This window comes from Gorilla gorilla, chromosome 15, assembly GCF_029281585.2.
Source record: "Gorilla gorilla gorilla isolate KB3781 chromosome 15, NHGRI_mGorGor1-v2.1_pri, whole genome shotgun sequence".
Lineage (NCBI taxonomy): Eukaryota > Metazoa > Chordata > Mammalia > Primates > Hominidae > Gorilla > Gorilla gorilla.
The window spans coordinates 120917303-120943832 of NC_073239.2; the positions used below are offsets into that span (position 1 = coordinate 120917303).

Below are 26530 nucleotides of genomic sequence, written 5' to 3' on the forward strand. Positions count from 1 at the left end.
CAAACAGCATTTTATTAAAGTGTATTAGACAGGATTCTCCAGAGAAACAGGACTAATAAGATCTATATAGATCTGTAAGAGGGGGAGATTGGTGATGATACTTGGCGCACGTGATTATGGAGGCTGAGACGTCTCACTATATACCTTCTGCAAGCTGGAGAAGAAGGAAAGTCGGTGGTGAAATTCAGTCTGAATTTGAAGGCCTGGGAACCAGGGTAACTGGTGCTGTAACTCCCAATCCAAGACAAAGCCTGAGAACCTGGGATGGGAGATGGCTGGTGTGAATCTCGGAGCCTGAGGGTCTGAGAATCAGGAACTCTAGTGTCCCAGGGCAGGAGAAACTGGATGTCCCAGTTCAAAAAGAGAGTATTTACCCTTCCTTATGCTTTTTGTTCTGCCCGGGTGGGCTCTCAGTGGACTCGGTAATGCCCATCCATGTTACTGAGGCAGGTCTTCTTTACTCAGCCTACTGATTCAAATGCTAACCTCTTCCTGAAACACCCTGACACAGCCAGAAAAAATGTTTTACCAGCTATCTGGGCATCCCTTGGCCCAGTCAAGTTGACATAAAATTAACCATTACATAAAGTTTGTCTCAAATTTCTTTTTTTTTTTTTTTTTATTTGGATCTTTTTTATTTTATTTTATTTTTTTTTATTGATCATTCTTGGGTGTTTCTCGCAGAGGGGGATTTGGTAGGGTTACAGGACAATAGTGGAGGGAAGGTCAGCAGATAAGCAAGTGAACAAAGTTCTCTGGTTTCCCTAGGCAGAGGACCCTGCGGCCTTCCGCAGTGTTTGTGTCCCTGGGTACTTGAGATTAGGGAGTGGTGATGGCTCTTAACCAGCATGCTGCCTTCAAGCATCTGTTTAACAAAGCACATCTTGCACCGCCCTTAATCCATTCAACCCTGAGTGGATACAGCACATGTTTCAGAGAGCACAGGGTTGGGGGTAGGGTCACAGATCAACAGGATCCCAAGGCAGAAGAATTTTTTCTTAGTACAGAACAAAATGAAAAGTCTCCCATGTCTACCTCTTTCTACACAGACACGGCAACCATCCGATTTCTCAATCTTTTCCCCACCTTTCCCCCCTTTCCATTCCACAAAACCGCCATTGTCATCATGACCCGTTCTCAATGAGCTGTTGGGTACACCTCCAAGCTGGGGTGGTGGCCGGGCAGAGGGGCTCCTCACTTCCCAGTAGGGGCGGCCGGGCAGAGGTGCCCCTCACCTCCCGGACGGGGTGGCTGGCCGGGCAGGGGGCTGACCCCCCCCCCACCTCCCTCCTGGTCGGGGCGGCTGGCCGGGCAGAGGGGCTCCTCACTTCCCAGTAGGGGCGGCCGGGCAGAGGCGCCCCTCACCTCCCGGATGGGGCGGCTGGTCAGGCGGGGGGCTGAACCCCCACCTCCCTCCCGGACAGGGCGGCAGGCTGGGCAGTGGGCTGACCCCCCCACCTCCCTCCCGGACGGGGCGGCTGGCCAGGCGGGGGGCTGACCCCCCACTTCCCTCCCGGACAGGGTGGCAGGCTGGGCGGTGGGCTGACCCCCCCACCTCCCTCCCGGACGGGGCGGCTGGCCGGGCTGAGGGGCTCCTCACTTCCCAGTAGGGGCGGCCGGGCAGAGGTGCCCCTCACCTCCCAGACGGGGCGGCTGGCCAGGCGGGGGGTTAACCCCCCCACCTCCCTTCCGGACGGGGTGGCTGGCCAGGCGGGGGGCTGACCCCCCCACCTCCCTCCCGGACAGAGCGGCTGGCCGGGCAGAGGGGCTCCTCACTTCCCAGTAGGGGCGGCCGGGCAGAGGCGCCCCTCACCTCTCGGACCGGGTGGCCGGCCAGGCGGGGGGCCGAACCCCCACCTCCCTCCCGGACAGGGCGGCAGGCTGGGCGGTGGGCTAACCCCCCCACCTCCCTTCCGGACGGGGCGGCTCGCCGGGCGGGGGGCTGGCCCCCCCACCTCCCCCGCGGACGGGGCGGCTGGCCGGGCGGGGGACTGACCCCCCCCACCTCCCTCCTGGACGGGTTGGCTGGCCGGGCGGGGGGCTGACCCCCCCACCTCCCTCCCGGACAGGGTGGCAGGCTGGGCGGTGGGCTGACCCCCCCACCTCCCTCCCGGACGGGGCGGCTGGCCGGGCTGAGGGGCTCCTCACTTCCCAGTAGGGGCGGCCGGGCAGAGGCGCCCCTCACCTCCCGGACGGGGCGGCTTGCTTGGCGGGGGGCTGACCCCCCCACCTCCCTCCCGGACCGGGCGGCTGGCCGGACGGGGGGGGCTCCTCACTTCCCAGTAGGGGCGGCCGGGCAGAGGTGCCCCTCACCTCCCGGACGGGGCGGCTGGCCAGGCGGGGGGTTGACCCCCCCACCTCCCTTCCGGACGGGGTGGCTGGCCGGGCGGGGGGCTGACCCCCCCACCTCCCTCCCGGACAGAGCGGCTGGCCGGGCAGAGGGGCTCCTCACTTCCCAGTAGGGGCGGCCGGGCAGAGGCGCCCCTCACCTCTCGGACCGGGTGGCCGGCCAGGCGGGGGGCCGAACCCCCACCTCCCTCCTGGACAGGGCGGCAGGCTGGGCGGTGGGCTAACCCCCCACCTCCCTTCCGGACGGGTCGGCTCGCCGGGCGGGGGGCTGGCCCCCCCCACCTCCCTCCTGGACGGGTTGGCTGGCCGGGCGGGGGGCTGACCCCCCCACCTCCCTCCCAGACGGAGCGGCTGGCCGGGCAGAGGGGCTCCTCACTTCCCATTAGGGGTGGCCGGGCAGAGGCGCCCCTCACCTCCCGGACAGGGTGGCTGGCCGGGCGGGGGGCTGATCCCTCCACCTCCCTCCCGGACGGGGTGGCTGGCCGGGTGGGGGGCTGACCCCCCCCACCTCCCTCCCGGACGAGGTGGCTGCCGGGCGGAGACGCTCCTCACTTCCCAGACGGGGTGGCTGCTGGGCGGAGGGGCTCCTCACTTCTCAGACGGGGCGGTTGCCAGGCAGAGGGTCTCCTCACTTCTCAGACGGGGCGGCCGGGCAGAGACGCTCCTCACATCCCGGACGGGGCAGCAGGGCAGAGGTGCTCCCCACATCTCAGACCATGGGCGGCCGGGCAGAGAGGCTCCTCACTTCCCAGATGTGATGGCGGCTGGGAAGAGGCGCTCCTTGTTTCCTAGATGGGATGGCGGCCGGGCAGAGACGCTCCTCACTTTCCAGACTGGGCAGCCAGGCAGAGGGGCTCCTCACATCCCGGACGATGGGCGGCCAGGCGGAGACGCTCCTCACTTCCCAGACGGGGCGGCAGCCGGGCAGAGGCTGCAATCTTGGCACTTTGGGAGGCCAAGGCAGGCGGCTGGGAGGTGGTTGTAGCGGGCCAAGATCACGCCACTGCACTCCAGCCTGGGCACCATTGAGCACTGAGTTAACCAGACTCTGTCTGCAATCCCGGCACCTCGGGAGGCCGAGGCTGGCTGATCACTCGCGGTTAGGAGCTGGAGACCAGCCCAGCCAACACAGCGAAACCCCGTCTCCACCAAAAAAATACGAAAACCAGTCAGGCGGGGCGGTGCGCGCCTGCAATCGCAGGCACTCGGCAGGCTGAGGCAGGAGAATCAGGCAGGGAGGTTGCAGTGAGCCGAGATGGCAGCAGTACCGTCCAGCTTCGGCTCGGCATCAGAGGGAGACCGTGGAAAGAGGGGAGAGGGAGACCGTGGGGAGAGGGAGAGGGAGAGGCAGAGGGAGAGGCAGAGGGAGAGGGAGAGGGAGAGGGAGAGGGAGAGGGAGAGGGAGAGGGAGAGGGAGAGGGGTGTCTCAAATTTCAAGAATCAGTATCATATAGTCTCTTTGACAACAGTGCATTTAGACTAGACACTGATGAGGAAAACATAGTTGATAGCGTATAATACATATCACAATTGTCTTTTTTCACTTAATATTCTATACATGTTTATCTATTGGCATGAATAGAGCCATGACACTTTAAAAATGATACACATTAACTAAGGTATGCCATTGTTTTAGCTTGTCCCCTGTTGGACATGTTTTTCAGGTTTTAATTATTACAAATATTATGAAAATATACCCTTCCTCCCTGGAATCCTTAATAGCGTCACCCGATTTTAATTTTGTCCACATCTCTAATCAGCATCTTACGTATCTATTATGTGTCCTTCACAAGAATGGTAGTTTCATGTGGGCAAGGACTTTGTTTTGTTTCCTGCTGTATCTTTAGTGTTGGAGACAGTGCCTTTTGTGCAGTAGGTGTTCAGTAAGTATTTGCTAAACGAATGTTTCCATGCATGTCTTTGCACGTGCTTCGTTTACATGTGCTGATGTTTAACAAAGATTCTGAGGAAAAGTTGGATTGTAGGAGACGTGTGTTTTAAGTTTTGGTTAGTTTTTAATTTTTATTTGATTTATTTTTTTTGAGATGGAATGTGGCTCTGTTGCCCAGGCTGGAGTGCAGTGGCACCATCTTGGCTCACTGCAACCTCTGCCTCCTGGGTTTAAGTGATTCTGCTACCTTAGCCTCTCGAGTAGCTGGGGTTACAGGGACCTGCCACCACGCCCAGTTAATTTTTGTATTTTTAGTAGAGACAGGGTTTCACCATGTTGGCCAGGCTGGTCTTGAACTCCTGACCTCAAGTGATCCACCCGCCTTGGTCTCCCAAAGTGCTGGGATTACAGGCGTGAGACACTGTGCCTAGCCTGTTTATTTTTTTTTGAAACAGGGTCTCGCTTTGTTGCCTAGGCTGGAGTGCAGTGGCATAATCTTGGCTCACTGAAACCTCCACTTCCTGACTCAAGGGATCCTCCAGCCCCAGCCTGCTGAGTAGCTGGGACCACAGGCATGAGCCCACACCCGGCTCATTTCTGTATTTTTTATAGAGATGGGGTTTCACCATGTTGCCCAGGCTGGTCTCGAACTTCTGAGCACAAAGTGATCCAGCCGCCTTGGCCTCCCAAAGTGCTGGGATTACAGGTGTGAACCACCATGCCTGGCTGTTTTAAGTTTTAATTAGCTGATTTCAGCTACTCAGGAGGCTGAGGTGGGAGGATTGCTTGAACTTAGGAGGCTGAGGTTACAGTGAGCTATGATCACAGCACTGTACTCTAGCCTGGGTGACGGAGAGAGACCTTGCCTCAAAAAAATGATACTGCAAACAACCCTTCAGAATAAGTGGTCATACCCATTTACCATAAATGTATCTCTCCTCATAAATATTCTGAAAATATTTGCTCTTTTTGCCAATTTGATGGGTGAAAAAATGGTTTGTCATTGTTTTAATTTGCATCTGCCTGGTAACTGAGTTTGAGTGTATATTCATTTGTTTATTGACTATTTGCATTTTTTCCTGTGACTTAATGTGAAAAACTTCTCTAGTACACAAGGGTTTCTTGGCTTTTTGGAAATAGTATACTAACTTTTACTATTCTTTTCAGGCCACTCAGCCAAAGGAGCTCAGAAGTAGAGTATATTAACAAATACAGACAGCTTGAAGCACAAGAGCTTAATGTGTGTTGCAGTGTCCAACCAACCAGTGGGCCAGGTAAACAGGTCTCTTTAAATATTTTAGATAGGATACATGAGTGGTTCACATGCTAAAATATTAGGTTCATAGTGCATGCCTGTAATTCCAGCTACTCAGGAGGCTGAGGTGGGAGGATCACTTGAGGCCAGGAATTTAACACTAGCCTGGGCAACATGGTGACACTCTGTCTCTACAAAAAATAAAAAAACTAGCTGGATGTGGTGGTGTACATCTGTAATCCCAGCTACTCAGGAGGCTGAGGTGAGAGGGTCACTTGAGGCTAGGAGTTCAAGTTCATCCTGGGCAACATAGGGAGACCCTCTCTCTAAAAAATATTTGTATATATATGTGTGTATATATATATATATATATACACACATATATATATGTATAATTATTAGGCCAGGCGCAGTGGCTCATGCCTGTAATCCCAGCACTTTGGGAGGCCAAGGCAGGTGGATCACGAGGTCAGGAGATTGAGACCATCCTGACCAACAGGGTAAAACCCCGTCTCTACTAAAAATACAAAAATTAGCTGGGTGTGGTGGCGTGTGCCTGTAATCTCAGCTACATGGGAGGCTGAGGCAGGAGAATCACTTGAACCTGGGAGGCAGAGATTACAGTGAGCCAAGATCGTGCCACTGCATTCCAGCCTGGCAACAGAGTGAGACTCCGTCTCAACAAAAAAAATAAATTATTAGAAGCCTTTAAGAAATATAGTGGCGAATACAAAAATTAGCCGAGCATGGTGGTGCATGCCTGTAGTCCCAGCTACTGGAGAGGTTGAGGCAAGAGAATCGCTTGAACTGGGAGGCAGAGGTTGCAGTGAGCTGAGATCATCCTAAGTAGTCTGTTCTTCGGAAGACTAATAATGGTTTCTTACCTTGCTATTAATTAAAACTACTTTTTTTTTTTACAATAAAGATATTAAAATGACATTTTAAACAATGCAGAAATGTATAAAATAAAAAAGTAAAAGGTCCTTCTTAAATTCCCGGTTCCCAAGAGTACAACTGTTCAGAGTTCACCGTTAGTTACTTTCTGTGAGTATGGAATTTTTTTCTGAGCAAATTATCTTACTAGCACCAGGCCCTATTCATATGCTAGAAGTTATCTTTTGATTTTTTTTGCTTTATGAGAGGTCGTCTGTCATAGATTTCTGCTAGTTCAGTTGAGAAGCTCTGCCTCCTGTCCTGCCATCCTGCGTATTAGTGTGCTCAGAGTCGGGCACAAATGTGGGTTCAAGTAACACTTTCTTTTTTAGCCTTTTAAAAAGTATGAAATACAGTCGATACATAATAGTAGATTAATCCTTATCATTCTTGGGATTGATTTGGGCTTCTTGACTATACCAATTGGTACCTTTTAATTAGTCCAGGAAAATTCTGAGCCATCATCTATGGCCCACTCTTTCATTTAGTTTTGTGTTTTTCATTTTTTTGGTCAGTGTGCTCTGTTCTGGTTAATTTCTGCTAGATCTGTCACCTTAAGGTAAAAGCAGCCTTCGGTTCTTTGCCTCCCTTTCTGTGTTCTTGCCTCATCACAGGCTTTGGCCTGATGTCTCCTTGCTATTTCATCAGCCCTTCGGTGCTTTTAAGGAGAGGTTTGTGTATTTAATCTAACATCTTTAGTTGACCTCAGGAAGGAGATTTGTCTGAACAACCCAGTGTATTAACAGAACTGAGCATTCACAGTGTATGTTATCTCTGGTCCAATTTCTACTTATGCTAAGAAAAGTACAAAGTTGTACATATAAGAATGTTTATTGAATTGTTACTTAATCTATGGGAAGTCTTAAGAATCTCTTATATGCCAGTGAACAGAGGATTGGTGACTTTGGTCTTTTGTACAAAGGAAGAGTACTGTGCAGCTTTGGAGGTAGGAAGTAGCCATATGTGTTATTGTGGAAAGAGAGCCATCATCTAATACTTCTGTTTGGAAAGCACATTAGTTAGTTTATAGATGACTCTGTGTGATGTGATCCTTCTTGTCACACTCACGTACTGGCCCGGGGGCACAGGCAGCAGCCCGGCACACCCTGCGTGCTGGGCCTGTAGCGTGCCGGATGGATTACCACTCTTTAGGACTAGCTAGATTACAAATGAATGCCTGTAACTCAAAGTGTCTGTTCTCATACTTTTAAGTTCATATGTGAAACTCTCTTTGCTTTCTTTATGCATGGTATCATAATATATTTGGGGCTTTTCTCTGGGCAGTCGGATCAACTATGGCTTTGGCTACTTATGGAGGTTTGGGCTACTTAGCCACTGACATTTATCAAGGTGAGTTCCAGGGGCTATATGAGACAGTGAGAATATGACAAGTAAAAAAGACTTTAACTCTGATCATCTCTGATCATTATAGAGATGATCATTTAGTCATCCAGTTACACAAATAAATGCTTTTTGGAAATAAGTTATCTGAAAGCCAGCTCTATGGGGGCATAAAACAAGGATTTGACTTGGGCTGCGGTGTCAGGAAAGTAACAGTTGAGCTTGGATCTGAAGGATGAGTGGACCTTACTGAGGCAGTGTGGGGGTGCAGGGAGGGAAATGTGTGCAGAGGCCTTGTGCTGGGAGGAAGCCTGGTATTCCAGCTCTGAAAGAGGGGCCAGTGCTGCTAGGGAGTAGACAGTGGGTGTGGGAGGGCTGGGCAAGGTCAGCTGGAGGCTAATAGCCTCCTAAAGAGGTCCATGTTCTAATCCCCAGGACCTGTGAATATGTCACCTTCATGGTAAAGGGGTCTTTGCAGATGCAAATTAAGGATCTTGAGATGGGAAGATTTTCCAGGTGGGCCTAATGTCATCACAGGGTTTTTCCTAGAGGGAAGCAGGAAGATCAGTCAGTAGTAGATGTGACAACAGAAGTCATAGGTTGGAGTGATACAAGGAAGAGGCCATGAGCCAATGCAGGCAGCTTCTCCATGGCTGATAAGGCAAGGGAATAGATTCTTCTTTACAGAGCCTCCGGAAGGATCCAGCAGCCATGCCAACACCTTGTCCTTCTCATCTTTGAACCTTTGCTTCCAGAACTGTAAGAGAATAAATGCATGTTTTAAGCCACTAAGTTTGAGGTAAAATGTGACAGCAGCAGTAAAAAACTAACACACTTGTATTGGATGAGGTTGGATGAGATAGGCAAGACTAGTAATAGGGCCTGTGGGCTGTAACGAAGAGTTTTGGTCTTAATACTCAGAGCAGTGGGAAGCTATGAAAGTTTCCGTGCTTTTCTTGGGATGACTGTGAAGGGAGGAATGGGGTGTCACGTGTTTAGATTTGTGTTTTACAAAAAATGCTTTGGTCGTATTTTTGAGAATTGACTGGAGGGGGCCAGAGTGGACCTGAGGAGAATTGGAGACATTGTCCTAGTCCAGGTGAGACTTGATGGTGTCTTTGACAGAGGATGGCAGTGGAGGAGGAGAGCCAGTTGAAGGACAAACCGGACAGGAATTGGTGATGCCTTGGACACAGGGTGAGGGAGGAGGCCGCAGGAGGCAGAGAGGTGCTGTCCACTTCTTTTTCCTTGAGATGAGGTCTTGCTATGTTGCCCAGGTAGGCCTTGAACTCCTAGGCTCAAGTGATCCTCCAGCCTCAGCTTCCTGAATAGCTGGGACTGTAAACATGTCACCATCATGTCTGCTAAATGTTTTGAAGTGTTGAAGTGCCTCTGGAGCATTGAAGAAGTAAGGTCAGGTTGTCGTGTGTGTGTGTGTATACATACACACACACACAGACACAAAGCTATTTCTATGTCTATTTCTATTAAAACCATGAGATTACACTGATGTTTCTAATTCCAGTCCAGTGCCACAGGTTTCAGCATGAACATTTTGTTATATCCAGTTATAAAATAATTTGATTCAAAACACTTTTGATTTTGGTCTGATACAGGTGTTATTTCACTTATAAGTATTAAAAATTATTTCTAAATAGAAATCCAAGGACACCCATTCAGTGAATTTCTATCGATTACAGTAGAATCATTTTACATGGTTAAAGATCAATCATTTTTTAAAAACTGAGATTTATTTGCATTGATAAATGAAATCTTTCCTAACAGTGTGAGCCTAGTTCTAGGTTGTCGACTCCTGAAGGGTTCTGTTGCTTTCACACAACAATTTGAATTTGTCCTGGGATACAGTCTTTAGATTGTAGTTAAATTCCACAGTGCTGCCTCCTTTTAAATGTGGTGATATATTTAGTGGCTGTTTTCATCCTCCTTTTAGCTTTTCTTCTGGTTTTAAGAGAATGGCCTATGTGGAATGTCTAATAACCGAAAGAGAAACATTATTCTTCCTTCAAGTTAATTTTGTATTCAGAATACTAGTCCATATTTGGAGAAAGTCATATATAATTATCTATTCTGAAGATTTAATTTTATGGTTAAATCAGTAATCCAGTAATTAAAATTATTTTCTGTAATATATAGTGTGTAGATTTGAAGATAAGTCTTAAGTTCACCATGTGAGCTGACGTACTTACCAGTTAAAATTCCTTACATACTGTTTAGAACCTCTAAGTGCTGAACTTTTTGGTTAGATTTCATATTTGGTTGATGATGATGTAGTGATATGTCTTAGTGAAGAGAACTAGCAATTTTTATGGCTTCCAGTTTTCCCCAGTTCATGTAAAACATTGTGTTGTTAATCATGTAGGATAAAGAGACAGCAAGAAAATAAGAATAGTCAATTTTGAGGTTGAGCTGTTCCTCATGCCGTTTTTGGATTTTTGCTTTGTCGTATGTAGTTTGTTGATTTGCCTTAAATTATCCGTGATGGTTTTCCTTCTTATTCTGTTGCTGATGCAAAGGTGCGAGAGCCACACAGCTGTGAACATTTCTGCTGTTTGGTTTCCTGTCTGCCCTTTGGCAGTGTACGCGGGGAGGCAGGACTTGATTTGTGCTGGGTCTGCTTCAGCCAGTGACCTAAAAACGTCAGCTTGTGTTTTGCGTTACATGGAGAAGGGGCTATAGTATAGACAGTACCGTTAGGACTTCTGGCATTTTTTCTTGTAAAATTTCTGTCTTTAAGTAGCAGTCTTCAAAATGCATGTAATCAAGTAACGTAAGCCAATATTGTCTAAGTAACAGGGCTTGTTTAGCAGCATGTGTGCCAGGGCTTGAAGTCTTTTAGCAAAACGAATGTGGCTGCAGCCTTTTTCGTCTTTCTAAAAGAATCTTTGTCACCTTCTTTCCCCTTTGAGTAGCTCTTCCTCAGCTTCTTACTCCCACCCTGTTCTTCACTAGAATACTTGCCTCTCCTTTTGTCTGCATGCTGTGTCTGGGCTCAGGGCCTTCTTTTTCTCAGTCCAGTTCACAAGGGCCATGGGGATTCTCTTCCCCTTCTTTCATTATGTTCAAGAAGGCCTAGGTATATTAACTGGGAAAACAAGAAGGCATCAGTAATTACCATAGCACTGAGAAGAGGAATGGAAGGAAAGTGAGACGTGATAATGGAAAGAAAATCCCTGTTTTAGTAAACTTGGCAATCACTAGTTAGGCTGATTAGAAGATTAAAAAGCCACAGGTCAGGCGTGGTGGCTCATGCCTGTAATCTCAGCAATTTGGGAGGCCGAGATCAGGAGTTCAAGACCAGCCTGACCAACATGGTGAAACCCCATCTCTACTAAAAATACAAAAATTAGCCGGGTGTGATGGTGGGCACCTGTAATCCCAGCTACTCAGGAGGCTGAGGCAGGAGAATCACTTGAACCCAGGAGGCAGAGGTTGCAGTGAGCCGAGATGGCGCCATTGCACTCCAGCCTGGGGGACAGAGCAAGACTCTGTCCAGAAAAAGAAAAAAGAAAAAAAAAAAGCCATATCGGCAGGACAGCTTTCCTGAGTTAGGGGTCACTAATATTTTAGGAAGAACATACTCACAAAGAAGCTATGTTTGCTTTGAGAAAGTACGACAGATCTGGCTACTCTGTTTATAGAATTGAGAACAGGGACCACGTAACTTTGATTCAAATGTGGGAAAATACCTACATTTTAATTACATATTATTAGACCAGTTAGGAAAATGGGAATATATGGAGGGAAAAGATGTAGGACAACAAGAGAGAAGCCTGGTTTTATTAGGAAAGGCCGAGGGTGACACAGCAGGAGATGCTGGTCAGAAACAAGGGGCTGATAGGAAGGGAAGGTGAGTCATGGGGTAAGGGAATGAGTGTGGTGCTAAATTTGGCTAAGAGTTTATTTTGGAAGTAAAACTTATTTCCCAGCAAAAGTTTGTCTTCCGTGAGTTTTGATGATTTGTCAGTTTGTCAAGTGATGACCAGAGGTTTAGAATTTGTAGTGCAGCCAGAGAGCAGGGCATGTTTTTACAAGAGGGCAGAGAAGTGTGCCTGGTCAGAGCTCTGTATCATGTATCCTGAGCAGAGGCAAGCTGCCTGCTTTCCTGATACCTGTATTTCATAAATTGTTTGATTTATTTATTGCTATCACTGATGTATTTTAGTAGCAGGGAATGCACGCTTAAATTGATGCATTCTGTTGAAATTTCAAGGAAAAGTTTTCTCTTTAACTGTTTTGGCACCACTGAATCAGCAATGAGTGCATGTTTTACAGGCCTGTTTTAGAAGGCAGTGCTGAGCTTGCAATATTGGTGGCTGTGATGGAGGGATAGAATATTCTCAGTTTGCTTTTATACAAGATTAATAGTGGGCTGCTAAGGGAAGTTTCTTAAGAAATTAAACTTTTTATTTTAGATTCGGGGGTGCATGTTAAGGTTTGTTACAAGAGTATATTGGGTGATGCTGAGGTTTGGGCTTCCATTGATCCCATCACCTGTATAGTGAACATAGTACCCAATAGGAAGTTTTTCAGCCCTTGCCCCTCCCTCCCTCTTCTTCTTGGAGTCCCTAGTGTCTGTTGTTCCCATCTTTATGTTCGTGTGTACCCAAGGTTTAGCTCCCAGTTGTGAGAACATTTAATATTTGGTTTTCTGTTTCTGTGTTAATTTGCTTAGATGGCCTCCAGCTGCATCCATGTTGCTTCCTGCAAAGGACATGATTTCATTCCTTTTTATGGCTGCATAGTATTCCATGGTGTATATGTACCATGTTTTCTTTATCCAATCCACCATTGATGGATACGTATGTTCGTTCCATGTCTTTGGTATTGCCCTGATGGCAGTTTTAGCCTGTAGAAAATGTATTTTTGTATTTGAGAGTGTGTGTGTGTGTGTGTGTGTGTGTGTGTATGCTGTATATATAGATTAGAACATTGAGTTATCTTTTTCCAGATAAGAAATGGCATTGTATTTGTTTGTTTTGCCTTAATCCAGGTCCAAGGCCATCTTTGGCTAAATTAAGCAGTGTGACGTGCATCCCAGGGACAACTTATAAATATCCTGATTTGCCTATAAGTCGATACAAGGAAGAGGTAAAATTGTTTTGTTATACTGTAATTTTGCTGTTTGAATACATGTCTGAGGCCCAATACTTTTGGTTTCTAATTTGAAAGTTACCAGTTGCCAGGTGAACACTTCTGTGGTGTACAAGGTTCTGTGGTGGATAAGAGGAGGGTGTGCTCAGGCCTACCTGCACATGATTTTGTGTAGTAACCATATCGATGGCTTTTCTTTTGATCTGTGCTTTAATTTATTTAGTCTTCGCCTGAGTACATCTTCTAACATTTAGTTTATCTAGTCTTTCCTTCCTCAAAATATCTGCAAGTAAACACTTAGTCTTCCCCAGGAGAGCTTCTTGTAAAAATAAACTCACTGCTAAATGTTTTTATGAAGCAAATGACATACCCTAGCATTTCCACTGGGTTTTCTTTACAGCGTTGGCCCTTTCTCTGCCTGTTGATTAATGTAATCAATCATTGACATACCATTGTATTAACAATGCCAGGCAGATGTAGCAGTAGGACGATTAAGTTCCTAATTACTTGCGTGTTATTAAGCATGGTTAAAAGTAAGCGCATCGGAACCTTTATTAACCGGAAGAAGGAGTTATAGATAAAACTAGAAATGTTTCAAATTTAATTTTTACTTTGCTTTAGAGTAAATCATGCAACTAAAAATTAGAGGCCAATATTCAAATTAATTTGTATTCCCTGACCATATCAATTGTTAGAAGGATAAGAGCTTAAATAAGTTTAGAGTGGAGGTCGGGGAGTTCTGGAGGAGGAATTTGAGTGGAGTTTTAAAAATGCTGCATATAATCTGTAAGTGGAAAAGTGGAAGTTACTTGTTTCCAAATATGTCTGGAGGTGGGAGGATCACTTGAGGCCAGGAGTTCCAGACCAGCCTGGGCAACATAGCAAGACCTCATCTCTACAAAACACACCCCCCAAAATTAGTGGAATATGGTGGCACGTGCCTGTGGTCCTGGCTTGGGATGCTGAGGTGGCAGGATGGCTTGAGCTTAGGAGGTCAAAGCTGCAGTGAGCCATGATTGTGCCACTGCACTCCAGCCTGGGTGACAGAGCTAGAGCCTGTGTCTAAAAATAAATAAACAGACATTTAATAGATAAACATATGTCTGAAGAATTTAAGATGACATTTTAAAACCACTTGAATGTAGTAACAGCTCTTTTTCTCATGTTCAGTAGAATTATTTGCAGATTCATTACAAAATGTTAATAGAAACTTGGGAAGAGTCATAGAAATCTAATTTTACATTTTCATTTTTACAGAAGCAGTTGAGACCCAGGAAGCTGGAGTTAACCTGGCCTGGTTTTTCCACAGCTATCACTAGTTACTGTTTTTTGTGTTGTTGTTTTTGTTTTTTTGTTTGTTTGTTTGTTTTGAGATGGAGGCTTGCTCTGTCGCCAGGCCGGAGTGCAGTGGCACGATCTTGGCTCACTGCAACCTCTGTCTCCAGGGTTCAAGCAATTCTCCTGCTTCAACCTCCCAAGTAGCTGAGACTACAGGCGCGCTACCATGCCCAGCTAATTTTTGTTATTTTTAGTAGAAGCAGGGTTTCACCATATTGGCCAGAATGGTCTCGATCTCTTGACCTCGTGATCCGCCCGCCTTGGCCTCCCAGAGTTCTGGGATTGCAGATGTGAGCCACCGTGCCCAGCCACTAATTACTGTTAAATAGGTAGTAGAGTTGCATTTAAGTGTGGCAACCGTTTGTCGCCTCCTTGCTCTCTTGTGTTGTGTTTAGAATGGTTAAGTAATAACTTTAAGCAATTTGGGAAATTGCTGGTAATCCCAGCAATTTGGGAGGCTGAGGCAGGCGGATCACTTGAGGTTAGGAGTTCAAGACCAGCCTGGCCAACACGGTGAAAGAAACCCTGTCTCTACCAGAAATACAAAAATTAGCTGGGTGTGGTGGTACACGCCTGTAGTCCCAGCTACTTGAGAGGCTGAGGCATGAGAATCGTTTGAACTCAGGAGACAGAGGTTGCAGTGAGCCGAGACTGCGCCCCTGCACTCCAGGCTGGGCAACAGAGCGAGACTCCATCTCAAACAAAACAAAACAAAACTTTAAGATGCAAGAAAAATAAATCCTGAAAGACTTCCTAATATAGGTGATACTTTACATTGCCATTTTGTGCTGATTTTGAAAGAATTTTTTAAATTTCTAGGTTGTGTCTTTGATAGAAAGTAATTCCGTGGTGATTATCCATGGGGCCACGGGAAGCGGTAAAAGCACTCAGCTCCCGCAGTATATCTTGGACCACTACGTTCAGCGCTCCACCTACTGCAGCATTGTGGTCACCCAGCCCCGGAAGATAGGGGCAAGCAGCATCGCCAGGTGGATCAGTAAAGAGCGTGCCTGGACCCTGGGGGGTGTGGTGGGCTACCAGGTGAGACTGGGAGGGAGGGAGGGACTAAGAGAGCCAGCTGTCTCTCTATTCCTTAATTTTATTAAGTTTTTTTCTGTGTAAGTTGATAGTATGTGACCATTTTCTGCTGAAAATTAGTTGTGTCTCATGCCTGTAATCCCAGCACTTTGGGAGAGCGAGGCAGGCGGATCACATTAGGTCGGGAGTTTGAGAGCAGCCTGGCCAACATGGTGAAACTCTGTCTCTACTAAAAATACAAAAATTAGCTGGATATGATGGTGCATGCCTGTAGTCCCAGCTACTCGGGAGGCTGTGGCAGGAGAATTGCTTGAATCTGGGAGGCAGAGGTTGCAGTGAGCCAAGCTCGTGCCACTGCACTCCAGCATGGGCAACAGAGTGAGACTCTGTCTCAAAACAAAAAACAAACAAACAAAAAAAGAAACCAGCTGCTTATAGAAGAGAACTGTGGCATAATTTTAAAAAGCAGTGAAACAGAATTTCTTGAAAATAAGGCTGGGCATGGTGGCTCACGCCTATAATCCCAGCACTTTGGGAGGCTGAGGCGGGCGGATCACTTGAGGTCAGAAGTTTGAGACCAGCCTGGCCAACATGGCGAAACCCCGTCTCTACTAAAAATACAAAAATTAGCCAGGCATGATGGCACATGCCTGTGATTCCAGCTACTCAGGAGGCTGGGGTATGAGAATTGCTTGAACCCGGGAGGCAGAGGTTGCAGTGAGCCGAGATCACGCCACTGCACTCCAACTTGGGTGACAAAGTGAGACTGTTTCGAAAAGAAAAAGAGAATTTCTTGAAAATAAATTGTAATTTCTTTCCAGTTGAATAGGAAAGCAGTGGGAATTCTCATGCTTACGGCTTTTATAATTTTATCTTTTTAATTATATCTGTAATCTAGAAGATGTCTTGATACACAATTGTTTTAACATAAAAATGTTATAGCAGTGTGATTAGATGGGCCAACCCCTGCCCCCCTCCCCCCAAAAAAGAAGAAAATAATTGACTTGAGAATGTCACTTTTAATTTGGAGCCTGTGTATCTTTCGAAATACCTTAATTTTTTATTCCCTTTCTTACCCCCATTATATTAATAAAATGGACATAACTTTTTTTTTCTCTTTTTTCCTTTCCTTTTTCCTTCTCCAATTTTAGGTAGGGCTAGAGAAAATAGCAACAGAGGACACCAGGCTAATTTATATGACAACTGGAGTCCTGCTTCAGAAAATAGTTAGTGCCAAGAGTTTGATGGAATTCACACATATCATCATTGATGAAGTAAGTGATGTCATCTACTTGTAAAGGTCATATTTATCTCTCTTAAAAAAAAACTCTCAGAGTATTGTGAACCCTGTCTTTGTGCCTGTCTCAGCTTTCTTTATTTTTTCCTTCCCCTTTACTTTCTGGACTTTTCTCAGTAAGGATGGAATGTTTTTTGATTTTGTTTATATTTTAAACATGAGTTTTTTGGTGGGGAATGTTGTGTTTGAATAACTTTCCCAGGAACTTTGGAACTGGTTCTTAAACTCTTGTGTTTTAAACCTTATCAGTAATTCTGTTTGGGAAGCTTGACTTATTTCTGGAGGAATTAGACACATCAGCAAATAAATAGGATTTGTGAGAGGTTGTGAGACAAGGCTAGGGTGTTTAATAGAGTCTGAAATCAAACCATTTGGGCAATGGGCTCATGCCTGTAATCCCGATACTCTGGGAGGCTAAGGTGGGTGGATCACTTGAGGTCAGGAGTTCGAGACCAACCTGGCCAACATGGTGAAACCCATCTCTACTAAAAATACAAAAAAAAAAAAAAAAAAAAAAAAAGATTAGCTGGGTGCGGTGGCACCCTCCTATAGTCCCAGCTACTTGAGAGGCTGAGGTGGGAGAATAACTTGAACCTGGGAGATGGAGGTTGCAGTGAGCTGAGTTTGCGCCACTGCCCTTCAGCCTGGGCAACAGAGTGAGACTGCGTCTGACAACAACAATAACAACCAAAAGGATAAACCCATTTGGGCAACTGTTTAGGGTAGTGTCTCTGCACTCTATTTTGATGCATGGGATAACGAATAATACAACATATACTCCAGGCAAAGCTGAGTCAGTGCGTTTGTGATCTTATGTACAGGCACTTGGTTTTAAATTATTGTAGGGCATTTGGTGGGAGAGTAGGAGAGGGTGAAAATGATCTACTGTTTCTTACAAAATAGGGTGATATATAATACGGTTCAGAATTTTTCTTTGTGACTTATGGCAGTTTTGAATATCTTTATAGTAGGTACAGACAAATTCAGATTTAATAGATAATATGCCAAAAGATGGCATTATGAAGGTTATAATAGTTATTCATTGGGCTTTTTAGTATAATTGAGCCCACTTTACATAAAAGGAAACCAAAGTTTAAGGAAGTTCAGCGCTCAGGCCACAAGTAATCAGTGATGTTGCTGGATTCATCCCTGGGTAGTTTACTCTAGAGCCTGTGGTGCTGGTGCCTACATTTATTTTCTGTGTGTCTGACATATTTCTCTGCCTACGTGGCCTTTGCACCCCCATACTTGAGTGACACAGATAAATCCATCAATGCTGTGTTATTGACTATATCCTTTTCTCAAGCTCTGCCATAATAGCTGAGCAAAAGTTAGCTCCTCTCTTCGAGAGCTTGCCCTACTGGGGAGCGGTAACCAGCAGAAGACCATCGCGCCATCACGGCAGCCTCCTGCTCTGCCTCTGTCTGGTGCGGTGTCAGCACCTCGTAGATGCCCCAGGGATTATTTGCTTCATAAATGAATGGACTGGCTTCAACTACCTGAAGTTTTAGGTTTACATATAGTATCGTTTGCATTATCTGGGATTATTTGAATTTCAAAACAAATACAAGAACAAAAGTTGAAGATGGCCAGCCAGTTTAAAATGGAATAATGTTTTTAACTTTCCAGCTCTTAAGGATAAAGTAGCTTGGGCCGGGCACGGTGGCTCACGCCTGTAATCCCAGCACTTTGGGAGGCCGAGGTGGGCGGATCACGAGGATTTGTGAGATCAGGAGATTGAGACCATCCTGGCTAACATGGTGAAACCCCATCTCTACCAAAAATACAAAAAATTAGCCGGGCGTGGCGCCTGTAGTCCCAGCTACTCAGGAGGCTGAGGCAGGAGAATGGCGTGAACCCGGGAGGCAGAGGTTGCAGTGAGCTGAGATTGCGCCACTGCACTCCAGCCTGGGCGACAGAGTGAGACTCCGTCTCAAAAAAAAAAAAAAGAATAAAGTAGCTTGGCTGGGTGCAGTGGCTCACGCCTATAATCTCAGCACTTTGGGAGGCCGAGGTGGGCGGATCACCAGGTCAGGAGATTGAGACCATCTTGGCTAACATGATGAAACCCTGTCTCTACTAAAAATACAAAAAATTAGCCGGGCGTGGTGGCGGACACCTGTAGTCCCAGCTACTCGGGAGGCTGAGGCCGGAGAATGGCGTGAACTGGGGAGGCAGAGCTTGCAGTGAGCGGAGATCGCGTCACTGCACTCCAGCCTGGGCTACAGAATAAGAGACTCTGTGTAAAAAAAAAAAAAAGCAAAAAAAAAAACTAGCTTTAGGCAAATCATTCATTCAATAAACTTTTTTTTTTTTTTTGAGTACTGCTATGGAAAAGGTGCCTCCTAAGGGGCTGAGGTTATAAAGATGAGTACTAGGGAGACACATCTGCTGATGTGTGCATGTTTATGTGTTAGAAAGGCTGGTGTAGGGATCCTGGAGCCAGTGGGTTGCAGGGCAGAGGGAAGATGATGGGTGTGTGAACTCAGAAGAGACTGCCACAAGCTGAGGAGAGCTCACTTTGGGGCTTTTCGCTGATGATAGCCTTGATTTTTCTTCTCAAGTAAAAGAGAGGATGTTTGTGCTGAGGAAATGTTCTGAAGTCAAGTGACAGCATGAGATTTATGATGATGTTAAATACCTTTTAGCTACTGATTTTTGTTTTTCTTTTCTCTATGCTACTTCTCTAGACATCTCCTTCAGTGGGAAGTTCAGAAGATAGTAGGGCCTGGAATAGAATTACTTACAGAATAAATCCTTACACCTCTTACACTGAGGAAAGGAGAACTCCCTCTTTGACACTTAGTAATTATCTCTCCACTTCGGCTGAGAAATGTCCCAGAATAGAATCTTACTGTCCCCTTGTACATTGACGTTTCCTAAGTTCTAGAGTAACTGGCTTCTTTAGAACAGTAGCAGGCTGCCTAGCCCTTGGGTGCTAGCTGGTTCTGGGGTGGGGCGGGGTGGGGGGGCTGTGGGTCCTGGGGTGGCTCTGACTGTGAGGTCTCTGTCTGAGGAGGGCTGCAAGGTCTGTCTGAGGTGCTGCCTCCCTGACTGCTGTCCCCGAGTGTCAGTGCTACTGACCTCGGGTCCTAACCTTGCTCTGGTTTACCTGTTTGTGACTGACCCAGCTTTTCCAGGACCAGCCCTTGCCCACCCTTGTGAGCTGCAGTTATGCACATCATGGAATGTGTCCTGTAGGGGTCACATGGCTCCCGGTCAGTGTTAGACTGGCACATCTTCCCTGTGCTTGCTTGCTCAGATGACAGTGTACCTGCAGGCCTGGCAGGGGTTGTGGCAAGCAGGGGCCATGGGAGGCTGGCTCAGTGGTTCTCTGTGCTTGAGGTAGGTGGAGAGGTTTCTGGTTGTCACAGTGACCTTGGGCACAGTTGGCAGTAAATGAGCAGGGGCGAGGGTGCAGAACATTACTCTGCCATCTCTCAGGGGGCCCTAAGGAGAAACACTGGGGGCCGTGACTGAGTGGGTGGTCTGTGGTCTGTTGGCCGATGCTCTTTTCTTCCTCTTAACCAGGAGTGATACTAGCCCCCTGAGGAACTGCATTTAGCAGAGAGAACTGGTTTAGTCCCCAGTCCCCCAGTGGTGCCTTTCTGTCAGCAGTGACATGTGTGTTGCCTGATGCCATGTGGGGGGTGCCCCCTTTTTTATTTTGTAGGTACACGAACGAACAGAAGAAATGGATTTCCTGCTATTGGTAGTCCGCAGACTCTTAAGAACAAATTCACGTTTTGTGAAGGTAAATTTGATTTCATGAGTAACAGACATATTTAGGATTAAGGTTCATTGTTTAGTTTTGTTTCTCTCTATAGTCTGTTGGTGTCTATAGAGCATTCTGGGACCCCCGACAGATACTAAAATCTGAGGATCCTCAAGTGCCTTATATGAAATGGCATAGTAAAGTATTTGCATGTAGCCTATGCACATCTTCCCATATGCTTTAAGTCACCTCTAGGTTATCTACAATGCTGAATATAATGTAAATGCCATATAAATAGTTGCTATACTCTATTTTTTAAATGTGTATTTTTATTTTTTCTGAATATTTTTGATTTTCAGTTGGTTGAATCTGCAAATGCAGAATCTGGATACAGAGGGCTGACTATTTTTTTTTTTGAGACGGAGTCTCGCTCTGTTGCCCAGGCTGGAGTGCAGTGGTGTGATCTCGGCTCACTGCAAGCTCCGCCTCCTGGGTTCATGCCATTCTCCTGCCTCAGCCTCCCAAGTAGCTGGGATTACAGGCACCCACCACCAAGCCTGGCTAATTTTTTGTATTTTTAGTAGAGGCGGGGTTTCATCGTGTTAGCCTGGATGGTCTTGATCTCCTGACCTCGTGATCTGCCCGCCTTGGCCTCCCAAATTGCTGGGATTACAAGTGTGAGCCACCGCGCCTGGCCCAGGGCTGTTTGTTTGTTTGTTTACTTATTTATTTGAGATGGAGTCTCACTCTGTTGCCCAGGGTGGAGTGCAGTGGTACGATCTCAGCTCACTGCCACCTCCGCCTCCCAGGTTCAAGCAATTCTCATGCCTCAGCCACTTGAGTAGCTGGGACTACAGGCACCTGCCACCATGCCAGGCTAATTTTTTTTTTTTGTATTTTTTGGTATAGATGGGGTTTTGCACCAGGCTGGTCTTGAACTCCTGACCTCAACTGATTTGCCTGCTTTGGCCTTCCAAAGGGCTGTGATTACAGATGTGAGCCACCGCACTTGGCTGGGCTGACTGTATTTTAACAGAAACATTTGAAACTGATGACGCTTAAAATTCATGATCATGTGTAGTACACCAGATCTTGCCAGGAAGCCAACTAAGGGGCATTCTTTTATGAACAGAGTACGGATACTTTTTGGTTATTATGTTGCCTTAAACTCTCATATTTTCTCCAGGCTGCAGAAAATGGTCTAGTTGACTATAATGACATGCTGGGTTTTGAGCTTTGCTTTTGGTTGAATAAGTACCACAGTTTAAAGGTATGTGAATGAAGCTGGGCGGTACAGTGGCTCACGCCTGTAATCCCAGCAGTTTGGGGGGCAAAGGTGGGCAGATTGCTTGAGCCCAAGGAGTTCAAGACCAGCCTGGGCAACATGGTGAAACCCCATCTCTACAAAAAATACAAAAACTAGCTGGACATAGTGGTGTGTGTCTGTGGTCCCAGCTACTTGGGAGGCTGATGGAGGATTGCTTGAGCCTGGGAGGTCCAGGCTGCAGTGAGCTGTGATTGCGCCACTGCACTCCAGCCTGGGTAACAGATGAGACCCTGTCTCAAGAATTAGCCGGGCGTGGTGGCGGGCGCCTGTAATCCCAGCTACTCGGGAGGCTGAGGCAGGAGAATTGCTTGAAGCCGGGAGGTGGAGGTTGCAGTGAGCCGAGATTGTGCCACTGCACTCCAGCCTGGGCAACAGAGAGAGACTGCATTTTTTAAAAAAAACAAAAACAAAACAAAAAGTAAGTGAATGAATCTGCAGTCCCTGTGTTCGAAATAGCACCAAAGTGCATTGAAATTTGAGAACAGAGTATGTACTACTATTTGAGAGACGTAAGTAGAGTTAACTGAAAGTTGATGGGAATGATAAATATCATTTACTTCTTATTTGAACAGAAAGGAAGAAGGTGTGAACTAGGCCAAAATGGTGAAGGGTTTAGAAAGTCTACTCATAGGTCGACCTTAACCCAGCTGTGCTAAGCAGAGGTCTGTGGGAAACAGCTTGATAAAAGGCCGCATGGTTGGGTTATTCAGTTATTCTATGATGGGGCTGCTAAGGGATTTGCTGTTATTGGAAAGCAGTTGCTTTCTAAACCATAAAGCCTGTTGTCTTCAAGTGTTTATTTGTTGAGGAAAACATTTCTCTTTCTCTTTCCCATGTCCCCAGGTGGGGAAGTTTCTGCCTTAGGATGTTCATATTTTCACTGGGTGGGTGCTGAATGAATGGAACTCGACACTTGCAATCAGTTGTCTTATTGCTTGAGGTGACTATGAAATGAATGAGAGAATTTGGCTATTTCAGTCCTTTTTGGAATCTTAACCAAGCTGCCATTGAAGATTATTCACATTGAGACCTTTCTTGAATGTCATTTAAGACTCTTCTTTTTTACTCAAGTCAGAATAATGAGTTGGTTACACATTTTTTAGTTTTCAGTGGTAAAAAGAGTTAAAGTGTTAGTGGATTAACAAAACCCTACACTGATGGACATGTTGGTGAGGAATTTGGTACTTATAAGTTGTAAGATATGGTTTGTCAGTTTCACTGTGTTCATGATTTATTAACAAATATGTGAAGCAGCATATTTTCTCGATATAGAAACTTATATGGTACATGTAGTTGGGCCAAGAAATTAGACACCATACTCTAGGTGGTTTTGTAAGAGGTTTTTAAAAAACTCTCAAAAAATCTGTATTAGCTTTTAAAGAGAGTGCCGCTGTCAAGAGGACCTGGGTGTGGGGCACGGGCACATGGGCTTTAAGGCCTCCCCTTTCCTCTCCCACCAACCTTTAGGTCCCTGTGGTTCCCCCGACCTGGCTTCCTCTCAGTGCCTCCTCTATACCATCCTCCAGCCACTGACCTTGTTGTCACCTCTTGCTGACTGGACTCAGCTCAGGCCCACTCCAGACAGGCAGTTGTCTTGGGTGTCTGCTGACTTGCCTGTTTGGAGAAGAGGCAGAGGGCTGCAGGGGAGGGTGGATGAGGGAGGCTGGTGGCCAGGCTGAGTCCTCCTTGCTCCCTGCATTCCAGGCTTGGCCTCTTGTTTGCAGGCTGTACTCAGTGTCCTGCAGTTCACTGGCCTCGTCGTTCCTTAAAACCCAGTTTAGAGATCATTTATGGTGACTGGGGTGTGTCCCTTAGGAGCCTCTCTTCCACTCCAAGTGGCTTCTGGGAGCATTCTTTTTAACTTCAGACATCTCTTCTCAAAATGAGTTTTAGTCTGTACAGTTTTTACCATTTGTATCTCATTCCAAAGGGGAAAATACAGATGTTTTCTTTACTCAATAACTGCAACAACAATGCTTATATGAAACGTTTACTTTTTGGCTGGGTGTGGTGGCTCACGCCTGTAATCCCAGCACTTTGGGAGGCCGAGGTGGGCAGATCGCTTGAGCTCACGAGTTTGAGACTGGCCTGGGCAACATGGCGAAACCCTGCCTCTACAAAAAAAAGTTACAAAAATTAGCCAGCTGTGGTGATGCACACATGTAGTCCTACCTACCTGAGAGGCTGAGGTGAGAGGATCACTGAAGCCCAGGAGGCTGAGGTTGCAGTGAGCTGACATCACACCACTGCACTCCAGCCTGGGCGATAGAGCCAGAACTTGTCTCAAAAATAAAAAAGTTTACTTTTTGGCTAGGATTTCCACTTAGATAACTCTACTTGCGATGTACAGTAGGTGGTGAGCAGCCAGCCGGACTGCTGTGCCCACTCCCCATGTAGCATTGTGGAGACTGCTGAGCTGGGAGACCCTCCATAATCAGCCACTTTCTCCTGGCACGTCTCGGGCTGTATGCACTGCTCCTGTCATTCATGGCTGAGTTTCTTAAGGATATCATTTCATATTTGCTTTCTGACAAAACTGGAAGCTGCAGTCCGTCATCTTGCCCCAGTCTGGGGTTGTTCCTCTGCTCTTGCACCACTGTCGTCCTGGGACTTCTCCAGTTTCTTGAGTTGGAGCTAGAGTTTTCTAGATCCCCTGTTTTCTTTGCTGGCTTACTCTGTCATTTCTTTGGAACACATCATAGAATAACTTATTCTTTTTAATTTATTTTTTATTTTTGTTTTTAGAAACAGGATCTTGCTCTGTTGCCCAGGCTAGAGTGCAGTGGTGTGATCATAGATCACTGCAGCCTCTACCTCCTTGGCTCCAGTGATCCTCCCACCTCAGCCTCTTGAGTAGCTGGGACTACAAGAGGGCACCATCATGCCCAGCTATTTTTAAATTTTTTGTAATGATGGGGTCTTGCTATGTTGCCCAGGCTGGTTTTAAACTCTTGGCCCAAGATTACAGGCATGAGCCACGGCACCTGGCCTTACTCTTTTTTTAAAATTTATTTTTAATTAATTAATTAATGTTTTTGTAGAGACAGTGGTCTCATGTTGTTGCTCAGGCTGGTCTTGTACTCCTGGGCTCAAGTGGTCCTCCCACCTCAGCCTCCCAAAGTGCTGGGATTATAGGTGTGAGCCACAGTGTCTTTGTTTACCTGGGCCTTATTCTTTTTTAAAATTAGTCTCCTGATGCAAAGTTTTCTTTCAGAAAAATGGTTTTAATTTACCCTTATTGGAGATAAAATTTATCATTTGAAAAGGTACTCGAAGAGAAATAGTAAAAGTTGGTATCTCTGAACATTGTTTAAACTACAATAATTACACTAGAGATTACATCAGGGTGGTCTGTTTAAAGTCTCGAAAGTTGTTAGATAAGGAGTGAAGCAGAAGAAAAGCCTGCAGTTTTAGAAGTATTTAATTTGTGATGATTCTCATTGTTTTATTTTAATGTTTTCTCTTACTCTGTAGGTGGTCCTGATGTCGGCTACCATCAACTGTAAAGAGTTTGCAGACTACTTTGCTGTCCCTGTTCAAAACAAGATGAATCCTGCATATATTTTTGAAGTGGAAGGCAAGCCCCATTCAGTTGAAGAGTATTATCTTAATGATTTGGAGCACATTCATCATAGCAAGGTATGTTAGAATGTGCTGTTTCTTTTATAGTGAGCGTACTCTTGTATTTGATCAAACCTGCATTCATCACCTATGATTGTAAGGCCCTGCGAGAAAATTATTATTTTAAAATTGATGCATACTAAGTGTACATATTTATGGAGTATAGTGTGGTATTTTGATACATAGGTATAATGTGTCATGATCAAGTCAAGGTAATTAGCAAATCCATCATCTCCAACATTTATCATTGTTAATTATCTTTAACATTTATCTTTGTGGTGGGAACATTTAAAATCCTCTCTTCTAGCTATTTGAAAATAAACGATAAGTTGTTGTCAACTGTAGTCACCCCACGGTGCTCTAGAACACGAAAACTGGGCGTAGTGGTGGGGGTCTGTAGTTCCAGCCATAGTGGGACCCTCATCTCTCTTTAAAAAGGACACTAGAAGTTAGTTCTTATCTAGCTATGATTTTCTGTCCATTAACCAACCTCTTCCTATTTCCTCCCCTTCCCAGCCTCTAGTAACTTCTTTTCTACTCTCTCCTTCCGTGAGATCAGCCTTCTTAGCGTCCAAATTTGAATGAGAATGTGTGGTATTTATCTTTCTGTGCCTGACTTATTTCACTAACTTCACTCAGCCATGTTGCCCAGAATGATAGGATTTCATTCTTCTTTCATGGCTGAGTAGTATTTAATTGTGTGTATATACTATATTTGCTTTATCCATTCATCTCTTTTTTTTCTTTTTTTTTTCGAGACGGAGTCTTGCTCTGTTGCCCAGGCTGGAGTGCAGTGGCGCGATCTCAGCTCACTGCAAGCTCTGCCTTCCAGGTTCACACCATTCTCCTGCCTCAGCCTCCCGAGTAGCTAGGACTACAGGCATCCGCCACCATGCCTGGCTAATTTTTTGTATTTTTAGTAGAGACGGGGTTTCACTGTGGTCTCGATCCCCTGACCTCATGATCCGCCCGCCTTGGCCTCCCAAAGTGCTGGGATTACAGGCATGAGCCACCGCGCCTGGCCTATCCATTCATCTCTTGATGTACACCTAGGTTGATTCCATATCTTCTCTATGGTGAATAATGCTGCAGTAAACGTGAGAGTGGAGCTATCTCTTCAGCATATTGTTTTTCTTTCCTTTGGGTATATACTCAGTAGTAGGATGGCTAGGCCATATGGTAGTTCTGTTTTTAGTTTTTTTGAGGATCCTCCATACTGTTTTCCATAAACGCTATACTGATTTACATTCCTACCAACAGTATACAAGAGTTCCCCTTTCTTTGCATTTTTGCCAGCATTTGTCATATTTTGT

General features: G+C 46.0%; 1 protein-coding gene across 2 annotated transcripts in view; it reads left to right on the forward strand.

Annotated features, from left to right (window-relative positions):
• TDRD9 (tudor domain containing 9) overlaps positions 1 to 26530 on the forward strand; it is a 127284-nt gene that overhangs the window by 24575 nt on the left and 76179 nt on the right. For both annotated transcript variants that reach the window (XM_004055767.3, XM_055361683.2), the window contains exons 2-7: positions 5408 to 5514; positions 12781 to 12878; positions 15039 to 15260; positions 16409 to 16531; positions 20228 to 20308; positions 25071 to 25235. In XM_004055767.3, coding sequence (XP_004055815.2) covers positions 5408 to 5514; positions 12781 to 12878; positions 15039 to 15260; positions 16409 to 16531; positions 20228 to 20308; positions 25071 to 25235 — 796 coding nt within the window. The remainder of the gene's footprint in view (positions 1 to 5407; positions 5515 to 12780; positions 12879 to 15038; positions 15261 to 16408; positions 16532 to 20227; positions 20309 to 25070; positions 25236 to 26530) is intronic.